Source organism: Xyrauchen texanus, chromosome 2 (genome assembly GCF_025860055.1).
Source record: "Xyrauchen texanus isolate HMW12.3.18 chromosome 2, RBS_HiC_50CHRs, whole genome shotgun sequence".
Lineage (NCBI taxonomy): Eukaryota > Metazoa > Chordata > Actinopteri > Cypriniformes > Catostomidae > Xyrauchen > Xyrauchen texanus.
The window spans coordinates 43,631,193-43,646,925 of NC_068277.1; the positions used below are offsets into that span (position 1 = coordinate 43,631,193).

Sequence of the window (15,733 nt, forward strand, 5' to 3'; positions counted from 1 at the left end):
TTCGGTTCCAGTCTGTTGTGTTCCATCTGTTTGAACAGCCCCTGGCCTGGGCTCATAGTCTGAGCCACTTCACCACCAGGTTCAGCCGAATACCACTAATATCTGTGAATATTGCTACTATACGTCGGCAGGTACTGCACAACTTTGTTATTGTATCGGTAAAATCCATTATTAGTTGGCCTCTGATAAGATACACAGTGAACGTGATGCATATATTATGATTCACTACATCATGAGCCATCGCGTTATAATCTATCTATAGCAAACGCACACAAGTGACGAGCGTCCCCAGCCAGAGTGTGCATCAGCCGGGAGAAGATTCAATCTCTTCCCCAGTCACCAAGCAACTCTTAGACACGCTGCTGATCGCACAGAGAAATTGCAGTTTTAGAGTTTATTTTCATAATCCGCTTCCTTATTATTTGAACTTTATTAAAGGATGCTTTGAAAATATAATGCCGGGATGTTTCATTGCGAAACGGAATGCGGCACAATAATCGTTTTATCTCGATTATCTTCCTTTCATAATCGTTGGAAGGCAATATCGTTATTGAAAAAAAAAAAATTATTATTTGCCAGAACGAGTAAACAGGTGCCAGTACTTTGACGGTCCAAAAGACACATTTAGGCAGCATAAAATAATCCATGCAACTCCAGTTGATAAAAGAATGCCTTCAGAAGCAAATCAATAGTTTTATGTAAGAAACAAGTCGATAATAAAAAAAATGTTTTAGCTTTCATCCTGATGCTGTTTGAAATGGCCGAACTCTCGCGTGACATTCGTTCTGTTGTAAATAAGCGCCGCTTCTGAATTCTCGCGTGAACACGCTGACGCGCTTAAGTCAAACTTCGTGTCAGCTGCTGGCAGGAAGTGCTTTTTAAAGTTAACAGCATTTTAATTCTTGATTTATTTTTTACTCAAACTTAGCAATTTGTTTCAGAAGACATTAACTAATCGACTGAAGCCGTGTGGATTAATTTAATACAGCCTAAATATGACTTTTGGACTGGCAAAGTGCTGACAGAACTCTATCTTCTACAAATCTTCATTTGTGTTCTGCTGAAGAAATAAAGTCATACACATCTGGGATGGCATAAGTGAATAATGAGAGAATTGTCATTTTTGGGTGAACTTTTCCTTTAATCCTCATCATCATCATCATTATTATCATCATCATCTTTCTCGCAGTTTGAAAGTACTTACCATCCCTGTCTTCATCCTGGACATTCAGGTACAAGTATTCCAGCCCTCTACCTTTCTTATTGTGCTCTGCTCCTTGGAGTTTTGCCATGAGTGTTGTCTTTCCTGAACCATCCTCCCCTAAAACATTACCAGAAATCACATTACTCATTATTCATGACATAGGCTACATGTGCCTATGACAAAACAATACACCACAAAACAAGTGTAAGTACACTAAGAAATAACAGTTAATTATGATTAATTAAATACACGTATTGAAGTTTGCACATGCAGTCATTACCCATCACACACTCCTTAGAGCACAAACCTTAAACGCACTTTAGAGAGACTGTGAATAAGATTTAGCCAAAAGCACATACCAAAAACCAATATATTTTTCCCAGATGGCAATTTAGAGCTTGAACGTGTTGAAACTTCGCTGAGAATTGAAGACCTGAAAATGGCATAAACAATAAAAATTATCACTTTTCATTCATGACATCAGTAGATAAAGGCTTTGACGTGTCAGTAGATGCATCGTTAGTTTTGGAAAAGTGACATGCTGCAGATATCAGGTCGTAAGTGATACAATATCACCTGAACGTCCGAGAGAGAGAGACAGCTGTCAAAATAAAGCTAACAAACAAGTGATGGATGTCAGTGAGCCGTTAGATCGCATCAAAACAGAGATCAAACCTCAGCCTTATGACACTTCTCATAAAACTAATTACCATCCAAATATCTAAAGATGCCACGTCCCATCAGAAATGACATTTATCACTACAGGAATAGTTTAAGCCGGAGCGTTTTCTCAAATGAGAGCACAAACAGATCACAGTGTGTCTGACAAGACAACATTAACTCTTCAACTCTTTCTTTATTATTGATCTAGATGTAAATCACTCATCTACTCCGAACAGATCCGTGTTTTTAAGTTTGTGTGAAGTGTTCAGGGCCCATCCGGGACCGGCGTCTGAACTGGGCAGCACCCGTTGGTGACAAAGCAGTAAATCACACTGTCAAATAAACTCAATCCCTACAAACTCAGGTGCACTTCTGGACACTGTGAGGGTGCGAGCGTACCAGAGGTTTTGTCCTTCATCATCCTCGTTGCTGTTATCCATGGTGTCGCCCGTCCCGACTGCACCCAGTAGCTTCTTCTCTAAAACGGGAGCCATCTTGAATAGAGAGGCACAAAGGGAGGTGCACACTGAGCGCCTGAGGACCTCACATGAGCCGCATAGCGAACTACTGATCCTACTACGGCGAAGGCATATTGTATGAATATTAATTAGCTGACGCGACCAACGCCCAGTTAGGGCAGACGTTGGTACGCAGGCGCATGGAATAACTCATGAATATTGATTAGAAGCATGACAATATGCTCAAACTCAGCGTGACTAAATTAATATTAATGTAAGCTTTGACCATAGTACGATTCTTAATTCGCGTAACGCAGAATTATTTTTGAAAACTTAAAGAAAAAAAAGGAGATGAAAATGCCAAGAATAGACCTCAAGAATAAGATTTACATTTTTTGTTTAAAATAATATGAAGAACGCAACAACAAAAAAACGGACTTTAATATGCACGGTTTGTAATTACGATCAGGCATTTGAAAAGGCATCACAATCCGCGTTGGCTTGAATGATGTCATTTAAGATTTGCCGCGCGATGCTGTCATTGCACGTGACTCGCGAGCTGAACTGAGGTCAGCTGTCTGGTTTCCATTGTCGTGGTAAAGCTCTGAATGTAATGAGAGGAGACTGATCCATGATCAGCTTCAAATGAACCAGGCATATACAACGGTTTTCTAAACCGGTCGTACCCTGGATTGGAAATCCTTGTCTAACAAAGTTAACAAGTATGAAATAGACAAAATAATTTATGGTGTACTCTATGTTAACGTAAATTAAAGGTGTTGTAAGCGAGACTGAGCCGTTAAAATAGACACAAAAATAGCGCCCTCAGCTGACAACTGTTATGAGTCTGAATATTGCATTAAAGAGATAGTACACACACACACACACACACACACACACACACACACACACACACACACACACACATGTTGGCGCAGCTATCATTGTGAGGACTCTCCATAGACATAATTATTTTTATACTGTACAAGCTATAGATTCTATCCCCTAAACCCCACAAAAAAACTTTCTGCATTTTTTTTTTTCATATCTCCAGCAACCCACAAACCCCAGCCACTGGGATGCTGAAGGGGGTTTCGCCCAGAGCACCATACAAGCTAGAACCACGACTGGTTGTCGTGGGTAAAAATACCAATCATGTTTGATATCATTCAACTAGATTGAATCATAGTCGGAGGGTAAGAAATGGGTACCCATCATGCACTCAAAATCATACACTCAAATTTCTCTGACTCAAACTTTCTCAAAATCTGCAGACTTGAGCCGACTAGCCTCGACAAGCACCAAGTTGGTGGCCAGAACTTTGAAGGTCAAAAAAACACATAAAGGCAGCATAAACGTAATAACTCCAGTGGTTGAATCCAGTAATCCTTGACTTGACATGAGAAGCAATATGATAGTAAGCTAGTGGGTGAGAAACAGATCAATATTTAAGTCCTGTTGTGCAAACCTCACATTAAATATTTTTTATGCAATTTGGATAAAAAAAATCTCACACAGTTGGTTTCTGGTCCACCTCATTTAAAAGGTCATACACTTGATCTCATATTAACGACTGATTTCACAGTAACTAATATTGATGTTGAATGCTAGCATTTCTGTCCATTGTCCTGTTTTGTTTGAATCAGTGCTCTCATCACCTCCACCTACATTACCCATGCCCTTGAGCTACTTGCGCCCCATTCACTCATCCACTGCCTCGCAGTTTTCTGATGCTTATACAGTACCTCTACTCACTTTTCACATATTACGAATGTAATTTCTAGCTGCTCAGAAACCACTCAGTTGGTTGACATTTTTAACACCTCCTGTACTTCTACTTTAGATTCTATTGCTTGCCGCAGAAACATTTAAACAAAGCAGATATTCGGCCCTGACTCATGAGCATACCTGCTCTATTAGATAGGAGTGTAGGAGGCTGGAACAGAAGTAAAGAGAAACTCCAGGTATCTTTTAAACTATTCTGAGAAAACTTAAAGCATTACCAAATTTCTGTTAAGGATACTAAATCGAATTACTTTCCTGAGCTGATTGCTAAGAATTCCCATAGGCCCATGGTTCTTTTTAACACAACTGATGCAGTTCTTAATCCTTCTGCTGTTTTTCCTGCTGCTATCTTTAAATTCTTTGCTGATAAAATACAGGATATTAGATCACATGTTATGCCCTTTATTACTAATCCTTTGGAGCTTTCACCACCACCTAGCTCATCTCCTCGGTCTCCAGCTTCACCTCAGCCCTTTGAACAGCTGTCTCCAGCTTGCCCCTTGTGCCCCCTTTAACTGCTTTATGGAATCTGCCATAAAGGGGTGCTATGTCACGTATTCCTCAGAATTGTTTCTTAGACTTATGTTGAAATTCTTGTTTAGTTCTCCATTCCTGTTTCAGTTTCGAAGACCTTCACAGTTTTATTTCTTGAATGGTTTCCCCAGGTGTTCCTTGTTCCCTTGTTTACCATGGTTTCTTTGTCTGTCTTTAGCAAGTGGTGTTATGCTCTGTATTCTTGGTTCCCTGTGTTTTCTTTCTTGGTTTTGTTTCTTTAATTTCGGAGTACTTTGTTTATCTTTTGTTTAATTAAAGCTGCGTTAAGATCCTCATTCTCGTTACACCTGGTCTCAGTTATCAGGAATAGTTTATTTAATGAAACCTGCTAACTATCCTTTGGATGTCTTACCTTCACAGCTTTTAAAAATGTACTTATCCATACTGCTACAGTGATTAAATTCATGTCCTCTGAAGCAATTAATTTTGTTTTGGGTGAAAACAAACCAAACTGTAACGCATTTTCACTGTATATCTTGCAAGTGCAATCTCTAGGCATGATCATGATTTCAAGCTTGATTTCACTTTCTAGTGCATAATGCATGCGCAGATGGTGCTATAGGAAGTATAATCAAACTTGAAATCCTGATTGCCAAGAAGACTGGTAATGTCAAAATTTATATTAGAAAAAGGAGTTATTTTTTGGTCTATTCTCACCCAAAAAACTAATTGATCCATTCAGAAGACATTTATGAAACCACTGGAGTCTTATGGATTACTCTTATGCTGCATTTATGTGCTTTTTGGAGCTTTAAAGGTCTGACCAACATTCACTTAGATTGAAGTGACCTACATAACAGCGATATTCTTCTGAAAATCTTTTTGTTTGTATTTTACCGCTTTTTTTATTTAAGTTATACACCTCTTGGAAAATTATGCAAACCATAGTTTAATGGTACATTCAAGTCACATCAGAATGATCATATTTATGGAATTATGGGACCAATAAGCAACCACCCAGAACACCCTGGCAACTGCATAGCAATGTGCTTAAACACAGTTAAAACAACTTAACAGCATAGCAACAACTTGACAACCACTTACTTTAGCAATGCGCCAAAACACATGGCAGAGATCACCTTGATAACTGCATAGCATGCCCTAGCAACCATTCAGAAATCCCTAGTTACCACATATTGTAGCATAAATGTGCTATGATAAACCAAACTATTTTATCATCATAAAATAAAGGAAAACCTGGGGAAACAATCAGGGGAAAACCAATCATAAAATTAAACTACAAAGAACTACAAAAACCTAACAGGAAACAGGAACTAAACAAGAACCTCAACATAAAAGCACAAAAACAAAAGACAACAGGGAATATGTGACACGTATCATCAAAAAATATAAAAATAAATATGATTGGACATTTTCATGAGTGCTGGTAATTATTCATACACATCATACCTTGTTTAAATGTAAAATGTAAATGCATGTTATGGACTTTTATATAAACAGGTCTCCTGGAAATGCAGGAGACTGATCACACATAACTTAATTATTTCACAGCTTTCTGCACCATTACATATTGTTCCACAGGGTTCCATCTTGGATCCTCTAGTCTTTTCTCTGTATATGTTTCATCTGGATTCTTTCTTTCAAAAATACAATATCCCATATCACTGTTATGCTGACAATTTATAACTCTATCCCCTGTTAGGTCTACCAATAGCTGTTCATTAAGTAATCTATTTTTCCAATCTTGAGGGTCACATGATTTCCTACAACTTAAATAAACTGAAGTGATTGCTTTTGGCTCTCCATTATGTATTTTGAATATTGGTAACCAGTTAGGTCCTTTCTCTTCTAACTTGAATAACAATGCTAAGAACCTTGGTGTCATTTTCAATTCTGCAATGCTCTTTGATAAACAGGTTAGTGCCGTTGTTAAGGAAGCTTCCTCCACCATTTCTACCAAGTCCATTTCCATATTAAAACTGTTTCTTTCACAGAAAGATCTGGAAACTGTTATTCACGCCCTTGTTTTTTTCTGTAATTCCTTGTATGTGGGCCTACCTCAGTCCTCCCTTGCACATCTGCAGATAGTTCAAAATGCAGCGGCAAGAGTTTTAACTGGTTCAAGAAAAAGAGACCATATCACCCCTGTGCTGGCATCTTTGCACTAGTTACCAGCTAGTTTTAGAGTTGATTTTGCTTTTTGTTAATAAGGCCTTGCATGGTTTTGCCCCTCGATATATTTGTGATCTTCTACACCCACATTCTGCTCCGAGATCTCTCAGGTTATGTAACCAATTACTTCTCTCCATTCCACATTCTTGTTTAAAGTCTAAGGGCCCCAAATTGTGCAGACTACTCCCTCAGGCTGCTCCATGTGGCTGGGCAAGCCAGAGCTCTGAATTTGTGGTGTACTGGAAAGAGTGAAGTGGTAAGACTGGGGGGGTATCCTGAGAGAAAACTCATGGTCAAGCCTATAACTTGACCATCTTCCTTTTTTAGGTTAGGATTAGGTTGGATACGTTTTTTTACCTTTAGATTACCTTTCATAAAGCTGCCACTTGTAGTTGTGCGACAAAAATGAATGACTATTTTTCTTTTTGTCGTTATGTCAGTCATCAACATATACCTCCTCATCAGGTTCAAGGGGCTTTGGCTAAAATGCAAAGAAGAGCAGGTAATTTGTGCTGATGCACCATCATTATTCTGGCACTAGAGGCTGCTGTCCACACAAAAATAAAGATGCACTTTTAGACCACAGACTAGAGTGAACACTTTTTGTTGTTGTTTTGTTGTTGACAGCAGACATATGATTAATCACATGTGCTTTGTTTGTTAAACATTCAATGGGGCACAAAGCTCACAGATCATAAACCTTTCAGCACACAGAGTCTGGGAACTTGGGAACCTTGTACTCTGCCCAGAATAGCTGGGCATTTTCACAAATGAACAACATTCCCACCGTTCGACCAAAATGGAAACATTGTGTACACTTTTCAAACTTGAATGTGAATCGCTGACACCTTCAAGAATTAAAACATGCATTTCCATTTATCAAATTAGAGCATGAGTGCTCCTGTTTTAGGTTAAGTGTCTGAGAGCGGTAAAAACCTGCCAGTGTATTTCCAGAATTACATTGTTTGATTTCTCATCTTGACGTAAAACATGCAGAACCACAGAGAGGAAACTATTTTCTCACGACCATGTTTCATCACATTCCATGTGTCTAGCAGTGATGAAAGGGCGGCAGTGGTTCATTCCTCCCCTCAGTGTGATTTAATAATGAGGCTGTGATGAAGAACGGAAGAGAAAACAATATCATTGGCTTGTATACATAAGGACTGACTTATAATTATTGACACAACTGGCCTGATTTGCCAGAGGTTTTTTTTTTTATTAGGCATGGACTGTCTCTCATGCTACTCTCCACATTTTTGTAATAGCAATAGAGTGTTTTTCACTTTAGAGTTTTTCATACGTTTTTGCTTTTTACATTATTTTCATTGTAGCAAAATTTTGCTACCTTTTTTGCAGTGTTGTTGACCACTAAAACCACTTGCTCATCAATATATTTATCAATCAAATATGCTGATTTCTGTCTCCAGTTTCAATGGGATGCCAAAATTGACCAGACATGTTAGCATTCATTGACTATACCTGTCTTATTACAACACATATTTAAAGGGACAGTTCACCCAAAAATGAAAATTCTTTCATCATTTCGGCTACTTCCCCTCGTGCCATCCCAGATGTGTATGACTTTCTTTCTTCTACTGAACAAAAATGACAATGTTTAGAAGAATATTTCAGCTCTGTAGGTCCATATAATGCAAGTGAATGGTGACCAGAAATCTGAAGGTCATAAAAGCAGCATAAAAGTAATCCAGTGGTCAAATCCATGTCTTTAGAAGCAATATGATAGGCGTTGGTGAATAAATCACTAAATCTCCACTTTCACTTTTATTTTCAGAAACTAAACATGTGATTTTCAGATGTGAGAGTGAAAGTACAGATTTATAGTAAAAAAGACTTAAATATTGATCTGTTTGTTACCAACACTTATCATATCGCTTTTGAACGTATGGATTTTACCACTGGATTCTTATGTATTAAGAAATAAACTCATCCATCTTGGATGGCATGAGGGTGAGTAAATGATTATTGAGAGAACTGTCCCTTTAATGGCTAGAGGGTTAGCCTTAAGCCAAAGCTAACATAAGATACAACAGCGTCCAGTGTTATCAAACTAGAGCACCAGAATTTGGAATGATTAATAGTACTTGTTGGGTTTTGTAGACTTCGGTGAAGAAGAAACATTTATGTTTTTTTTTCTTATGTATATTTTGCATTTCATATTCACCTCTAGATCTCATAGGCAACAATCCTAGCAGAATTGCATTGTACGACCCTTTTAACACCAAGCTGCCAAATAACACAAGGGTGCCATGTGTCAGGCCACTTTAAGTGGAAAGCAATATTAGTGATGCCCTTGTGGCTTTCTTGCACCTTTCTTAACTTCACTACCTTGTGGAGCAGTGTGTTGCACATTTGTGAATAATAATCTGTATTCTGGAGGTTTAGAGAATGATTTACCCTGGTTTAGACTTATCCAGGGTCATCAAGCGAGAGGTGTAGGCTATTGCGTAATTATAAATTCTAAAATGTCTTTCACGTTCATAAAGCAGTGGTTACATGTAGTTATTCTTCTTTTACCAAAATAACAACTCTGAACAGGGCCTGTGGTTGGACGTCTTAACTACTAAAACAATCGGAGGCAACCAAATTCAAAGGCCCTGCTAACCCACTCTCTTCTTTCTCCTCTCCTTCAGTCATGGGGGTGGAGAATTGCTGCAATCCGTGTCTGTACTGAAAGAGAGAAGGAGAAATGCATGCTAAAACCAGACAGGTGAAAAAAGGCAAATTCACCAACTTTCAAGTCAAAGGAATACGGTTGCTATAGTGATCACTTCAAAAAGTGAAAGAAAAGAGGGCATTATTCCCAAAACCCATTATAAAGCCCAACTAATCTAGTCAAAGCACCCAATATGAGGGGGAATGGAGGGGAGGAGGAGAAGAAGAGGGAGGGTATATGGATTGTGGGCAGCGGGCAGGAGAGGCTGTGATAACGACAGATGTCTCGAAAACCGTGGGTTTAACAGGAGGGGTGAAAGGAGAAAAAACGCCCAGTCTCATATTGGACCTCGAGGAGTGAGTAGAGTAGGACCGCGTGCAGCTGGATCACATTCACTACAACTGGAGAGAAGAAAGTGCAGCTAACGCACTGCTGAGGACCGAATTCACAACAGGACAGAACCAGGTTAGTAAAAAAAAAAAAAAGGTCGACCGGAATTTAATGTGACGTTTCGTCTACCGGTACAGATGACAGTTACCGAACAAAGCGTTTTATTGGGACCCCATTGAAGCAGATATTGTTTAAAGCAGACTGGATGAGCCGTCCTTTGTTCTCTTTATTTTCATCTGTCACTCATGAAAACTAGAAAATGTTCAAGATAATCATCCCATATGTATTTTATTCAATGACTAAACATGGAAAATAGTTTATAGCTCTTTCCTTACAATGCGACTTTAGTAATATCACATTTATAATGTTCTACTAACGTAACTATATATTTGGGGAAAAAAATATGACTTGTATCATAAACTATATTTGGGAGGTCAAAGACTTAAGGTTAAGTAAAACATAAATTCTTTTTTTAATTTTTAAATTTTTATGACTTTTTAACGAAACTGCGTTACAGGTAGCATTGTCTAGTGAGTTTGCAACCAGAATTTCGTTCTCGCTTCGCTGCTGTCTTTCTATAGGCTTTCAGTGTTTTTAAGGAAATGCAAAGTATTTATTTGCACTAATATGAAATGCTCATTCAGGCATTTCGAGGAGCAGGTCGATATGAACAGAGAGATCATAGTGGGGGGTGTGGGGGTGGGGTACATTTCAAATCACTGTCTCTCTTTCTCTCGAAATGTGTCTTAGTTTATAATTATTGGCTATTTATCCTATTTTCCAATAGACTGCCTAAATCGACAAAACATAAATGACAGGTATCATGTGCACGAGGTTACATTAGTGTTAACTATTTTCCCGACAATATTTGCGTTTTACACATTTTCTATGGCACCATTATTCAATATGTGCTAATAAATCATTTGTTCATGTAGTCTAATGCTTATCACGCTGTTTTAACACATATAATGGACCTTATTCAGAGTAGCAGCATTTTTCTATTTGGTCTTTTTTTGCGGGAATGAAAATGAGGCTCTTCAATGGGTTGTTGCTATTGCTGTTTAAATAGGTGTTGATCATTCAGCTGATGAAACATTAAAAACGTTTTCCATAATATATCAGCATGTGATATATGTGATGTGAAAAATATGATATGATCTACATAATTTAAACAGCTTTATAAAGTGAATACCATTTTAGAAACTGTTAGTTATACCTCGCAGCCTCGTTTTCATTACTATAAAATATTAAATATGGCACTACAATGAAAAAAGAAAATAGAAGGAAGAAAGGTCTATACCCCGAAGTGGGATAGACTACTTGGCTTGACGTTCTTGCTCAGGGTGTTTCACTGGTCAACATGGATATGCTGTAGGCCTACATTACACTTAATCGCTCAATGGTGCTATATAAAATACAATTATTATTATTATTTCAGTCTTTCAATTAGGAGATTTCTGTATTACATCGATATATTAATGAGTAAGATGTGCTGGAATAACGCAGCTGTTTTGTGTATATTGGAAAGAGCGCTGTAAGTGGCTGTAATGAAAACTGCTGGCGGTAAGGAGGTGCCTTCAGTGATCGCTGACACAAGCAGTTCATTTCAGCAGTTCAGACTCATCTGCAGTCCGAACTGATGCATGGCTGCGCTTAGTCTTGTTTGCTTCAGTGCAGCACTATGGACAGCTCCTATTGTAACCCACTGTGCTGCAATTTTGTTTTGCAATAACTGCATTTAAGAAATGCATTTTTTTTTTTTGTAATCTATGTTCTACCCCAGAAGAGTCCATCCCTTCGATTGTCATCTTAGAATCAACCTTAGGACAATGAGATCTCCCTCGAGGAAACTGTACCACCTCAATTTGAATAAACTATATTTGTCTAAATCACCTCTCACAGTAGGCTTCCACACATATAATTCCATATAAATTCAATAAAGAATTCCAAAATGTATTATAATGAAACATATCAACTTCTTATACAGGTGCATTTAAAAAAAAAAAAAGAATATCGTGGAAAAGTTTTTCCGTAATTTACTAAAAAAAGTGGTACTTTCATATTTTCTAGATTAATTACACATAAAGTTAAATATTTCGAGCCTTTTTTGTTGTAATCTTGATGATTACGGCTTACAGCTCATGAAAATCAATCATCGAGTATCTAAAAGTATGTTAATTTATTCACTCAATACTTGGTCGGGGCTCCTTTTGCACGGATTACTGCATCAATGCGGCGTACATGGAGGCAATCATTCTGTGGCACTGCTGAGGTGTTATGGAAGCACAGGTTGCTGTGATAGCGGCCTTCAGCTTGGGTCTGGTGTCTCTCATTTTCATCTTGACAATAGATTGTCTGTGGGGTTCAGATCAGGCGAGTTGGCTGGCCAATCAAGCACAGTAATACCATGGTCAGCAAACCAGTTACTAGTAGTTTTGGCACTGTGAGCAGGTGCCAAGTCCTGCTTGAAAAGGAAATCAGAGGTGGTAAATAAACCACCAATACCACTGAAGGTGGTGTATTTCTCTTTATGGCCCTTCTGCTTCATTATATATGATCAGTTCATGCTGTTAATTAGACCAGATACGCCCTCAAAAACAGTGTTGAGACCGACTCTCGGTTGTCAAACACAACAGGAGCAAAATAGCACCCTCAGCAGACAACTGTGATGAGTCTGAATATGATATTAATATGATATACAATCCACTTCTACTACCGGCCCATGGTCACATTTCTGTTTGCTGTTTACACCGTCTAGTGCGTCACAGAGACATATCTCAGGGTAATTATTTCAGTGAAATCTTTCAGGTAGAAAGAACATTTTCTTCATACCATTCCATAAAATAATCACTTACAGCAACATTAAAACTGTAGCACTATGTTTTGCATAATCCTATATAGAGTGTTCACTTGGCTGCAATGCTTATCCAAGATTTCAGAGTGGCTCATGTAAGAGTCTGATAGAGAGACTACAATGAATAAGTGACATTCCCATGCAGTCACTGTTTGTCCTTCAGACAAATCCTCCTCCTTAACAGAGTTTGGACTGTATTCAAAGTCTTTGGCAATGACTGCTTTAGAGTTGAAATGAAGGAGATACTGGATGGGCTTTGTGGACAGAGTTTTGCAGTTGTACATTTTACAATTTCATATCTATAACGAAGCTCCATAATGTTGCCTTTTGTCAGTGGAGGACTTTTAGATAAACCTGTGTACAATATACTGAAAAGCAATAAGATTCATAACTGAAATAAGATGCTCTTCTGTTCCATCAGGACATATCATGGGAGCCAAGCTTAGCAAACGGAAGAAGGGATACGATGTCAGTGACCCTAAAGAGAAGAAAGAGGAGAGTCCTGTGGCGACAGTTGACCCAGCTGAGAAGAAGGCAGAGGCAACTGGGACTGAGGCAGAGGCAGTGTCCCAACAGGCTGCAGTGGAAAATACTGTAGCACCAGTGGTGGAGTCTGAAGCACCAGCTGAACAGTCTGCCTCTATTTCAACAACACAACTAGAGGTAAGGAAAGACGATGCTGCACCAGAAGAACCAACAAAAGAGGCCTCTACTGCTGCACCAAAGGAATCAGGGGCTGTAAAACAAGCAGCCTTTCCAGAGTCACAAGCAACAGAAGTACCAGTATCTGCATCAGAGGCACTAGCAGCAGAGGTTCCAGCATCTGCAGTTGTGGAACCAGCAGCCGAGGGACCAGCAACTACACCAAAGGCAGCTGCACCTGAGCCACCAGCAGCTGAGGAACCTGTAGCCACACCTAAGGAACCAGCTGCAGTCCCAGAGGCACCAGTAATGGAGGAACCTTACCCTGCACCAGAGGAATCAGCAGCATCAGAGGCACCAGTGTCAGATAAATCTGCAGTTGCACCTAAGGAACCAGATGCACCGGTAATAGAGGAACATGCAACTGCATCTAAGAAGCCAGCATCTCTGCCAGAGGAACCAGTGACAGAGGAACCTCCAGCTAAACTTGAAGAACTTGCAGCTGTGGCAGATGTACCAGTGAGAGAGTAACCTGTAACAATATCTGAGGAACCAGTAACAATGTCAGAAGTACAAGCAGCAGAGCTTGAGAAACCAGAAGCTGCCCCAGAGGCAGAGGAATCTACAGCTGTACCCGAGGAGCCAGCAACTGTGCTAGAGGAGCCAGTTTCATTGCCAGTGGAACCTTTTACAGAGCAGCTAGTTGAGAAAGCTTTTGAGGATGTTGTAAATGCCAGTGAAGTGTCCACTGAAATGACTAAAACCACAGAGGCTATGCCAGAACCAGAGACTGTCACTGAGGCAGCAACTCCAGAACCAGCTGCTGAGTCTGACACAGTGCCTGAGCCTGTTTCCGAAGCATTGAGTGTGGTGGAGGTAGAGGCAGCTGTGCCTTCCCTGGAGAAACCCACACCAATCACAGAACCCGAGTCTCAGACTGCTGCACCTCCTGAGGCCACACTAACACAAGCAATGCCTGAGCCATCTCCAGAGCCAAGCAAACTCAAACCTGCCCCAGAGGAGTCAATCCCTTCGATTGTCATCTTAGAATCAACCTCGTCTAATGAGATCTCCCTCGAGGAAACTGTGCCGACTGTCACAGATCTGAAGCTGGATAATGGAGTGTGTGAGAGTTCTGGCTCAGCAGAGCAATCTGTGCTGGCACCCCTTGAAGTAAATGGTGAATGCCATGAGCAGGCACCAGAGGTAGCCCCCATGGACGTCCCCAAGTCTCCTGCTGAAGAATGTGTAAACGGTGTGAAGGAAAAAGAACCCCCTCTAGAACAGAGTGACTGTGAATTGAAAAAGGACTTGAGTTTGGCTGCTGACATTCAAGTTCCATCTCCAATTGGTGACATGGTAGAGGTGCCACAGTGAGTCAGGCTGTCGACTTAATCTGAGAAACAAACCTTACATTTTAATCCCATATTGATGCGAACAAACAAAACAATCGTCTGACAACACAGGCTTTCCGAAATCGAATATAAAAATGCCTGTTGTGCTCTCTCAGGCAAAAAGAATTTCTGGTTAACCAAAAAGAAGTAAAACCACCCAAGAGCTATGAGAAAGAATACAACAGTGAGGTTGAAAGACTAAAAGGAAATTGGAGGGAGAGAGTGAGTGAGAGAGAGAGAGAGAGAGAGAGAGAGAGCAGTGTTTGAAGTCTTTGTGCCCTGTGTCCTGCTGTCATTGGAGAGGGCAAGCTTGCAGGCCTGGTGAATATGTAAGCAGAGAGATGATTACACTTGAACAGAAAAAAGAATAAAAACAACTAATGTAGAAGACAGAACAGAAATACTGGACAGTAACATTGAAGTGATTGAATAGTTTAATCTTTTGTGTGTGAGCCTGATAAATATTATAATGGTTTATTGAATTAGCATTTGATAGTATTTAATCTAATTTAGACCACTTGTCATTTCTGTCACCCTGTTGAGGACAAAGCATTTTAAACTTTCATGATGAGAGAAACAGTGAGGAATGTTCATTTTAACTTAATGGCTTGGCATAGAAAATAAAACACTGTTTTACCTTAAAAATTGGTTCTTTCATTTTTGCACTTATGTTTTTCTGAATGTTGTGCTGAATGGGTACCCTAGTGTGGAAACTTGTGTAATATTTAAAAGATTATTTCAAATAAAAGTATTATCACAATCTTGCTGGCTCATGCATAGGGCAGATCGATTTAATTCCTATAGAATGTGTACAGTATGTGCAGTGTTTTGGCACTGAATTAATTAAGGAGTATAGTGTTTAGTAGACAACAGCTGAAACTTACTGAAAGTTATTTCAGACCCAGCCATTTTGTTTGGTAATGGTAATCTGACTGGGAGGTCACCATTCCAGCGATGTCCCAAGAGACATTGACTTTG

At 39.4% G+C, this 15,733-nt stretch overlaps 3 protein-coding genes across 4 annotated transcripts in view; 2 read left to right on the forward strand and 1 right to left on the reverse strand.

Moving 5' to 3' along the window:
* The window catches only part of dync1li2 (dynein, cytoplasmic 1, light intermediate chain 2), a 34,271-nt gene extending 31,905 nt beyond the window's left edge, over nucleotides 1–2,366 (reverse strand). For both annotated transcript variants that reach the window (XM_052153025.1, XM_052153024.1), the window contains exons 1-3: nucleotides 2,267–2,366; nucleotides 1,564–1,637; nucleotides 1,205–1,321 (exon numbers count right to left, since the gene is read on the reverse strand). In XM_052153025.1, coding sequence (XP_052008985.1) covers nucleotides 1,205–1,321; nucleotides 1,564–1,637; nucleotides 2,267–2,361 — 286 coding nt within the window. In that variant the 5' untranslated portion in view covers nucleotides 2,362–2,366. The remainder of the gene's footprint in view (nucleotides 1–1,204; nucleotides 1,322–1,563; nucleotides 1,638–2,266) is intronic.
* A 7,379-nt stretch (nucleotides 2,367–9,745) lies between these two features.
* LOC127617053 (calphotin-like) lies at nucleotides 9,746–15,400 on the forward strand. The gene is made up of 2 exons (XM_052088929.1): nucleotides 9,746–9,940; nucleotides 13,141–15,400. The coding sequence occupies exon 2, from the start codon at nucleotides 13,923–13,925 to the stop codon at nucleotides 14,736–14,738; it is 816 nt and encodes a 271-aa protein (XP_051944889.1). The 5' UTR covers nucleotides 9,746–9,940; nucleotides 13,141–13,922; the 3' UTR covers nucleotides 14,739–15,400.
* LOC127655385 (uncharacterized) lies at nucleotides 13,149–13,892 on the forward strand. The gene has a single exon (XM_052143216.1). The coding sequence runs from the start codon at nucleotides 13,149–13,151 to the stop codon at nucleotides 13,890–13,892; it is 744 nt and encodes a 247-aa protein (XP_051999176.1).
* Nucleotides 15,401–15,733: the final 333 nt, after the last annotated feature.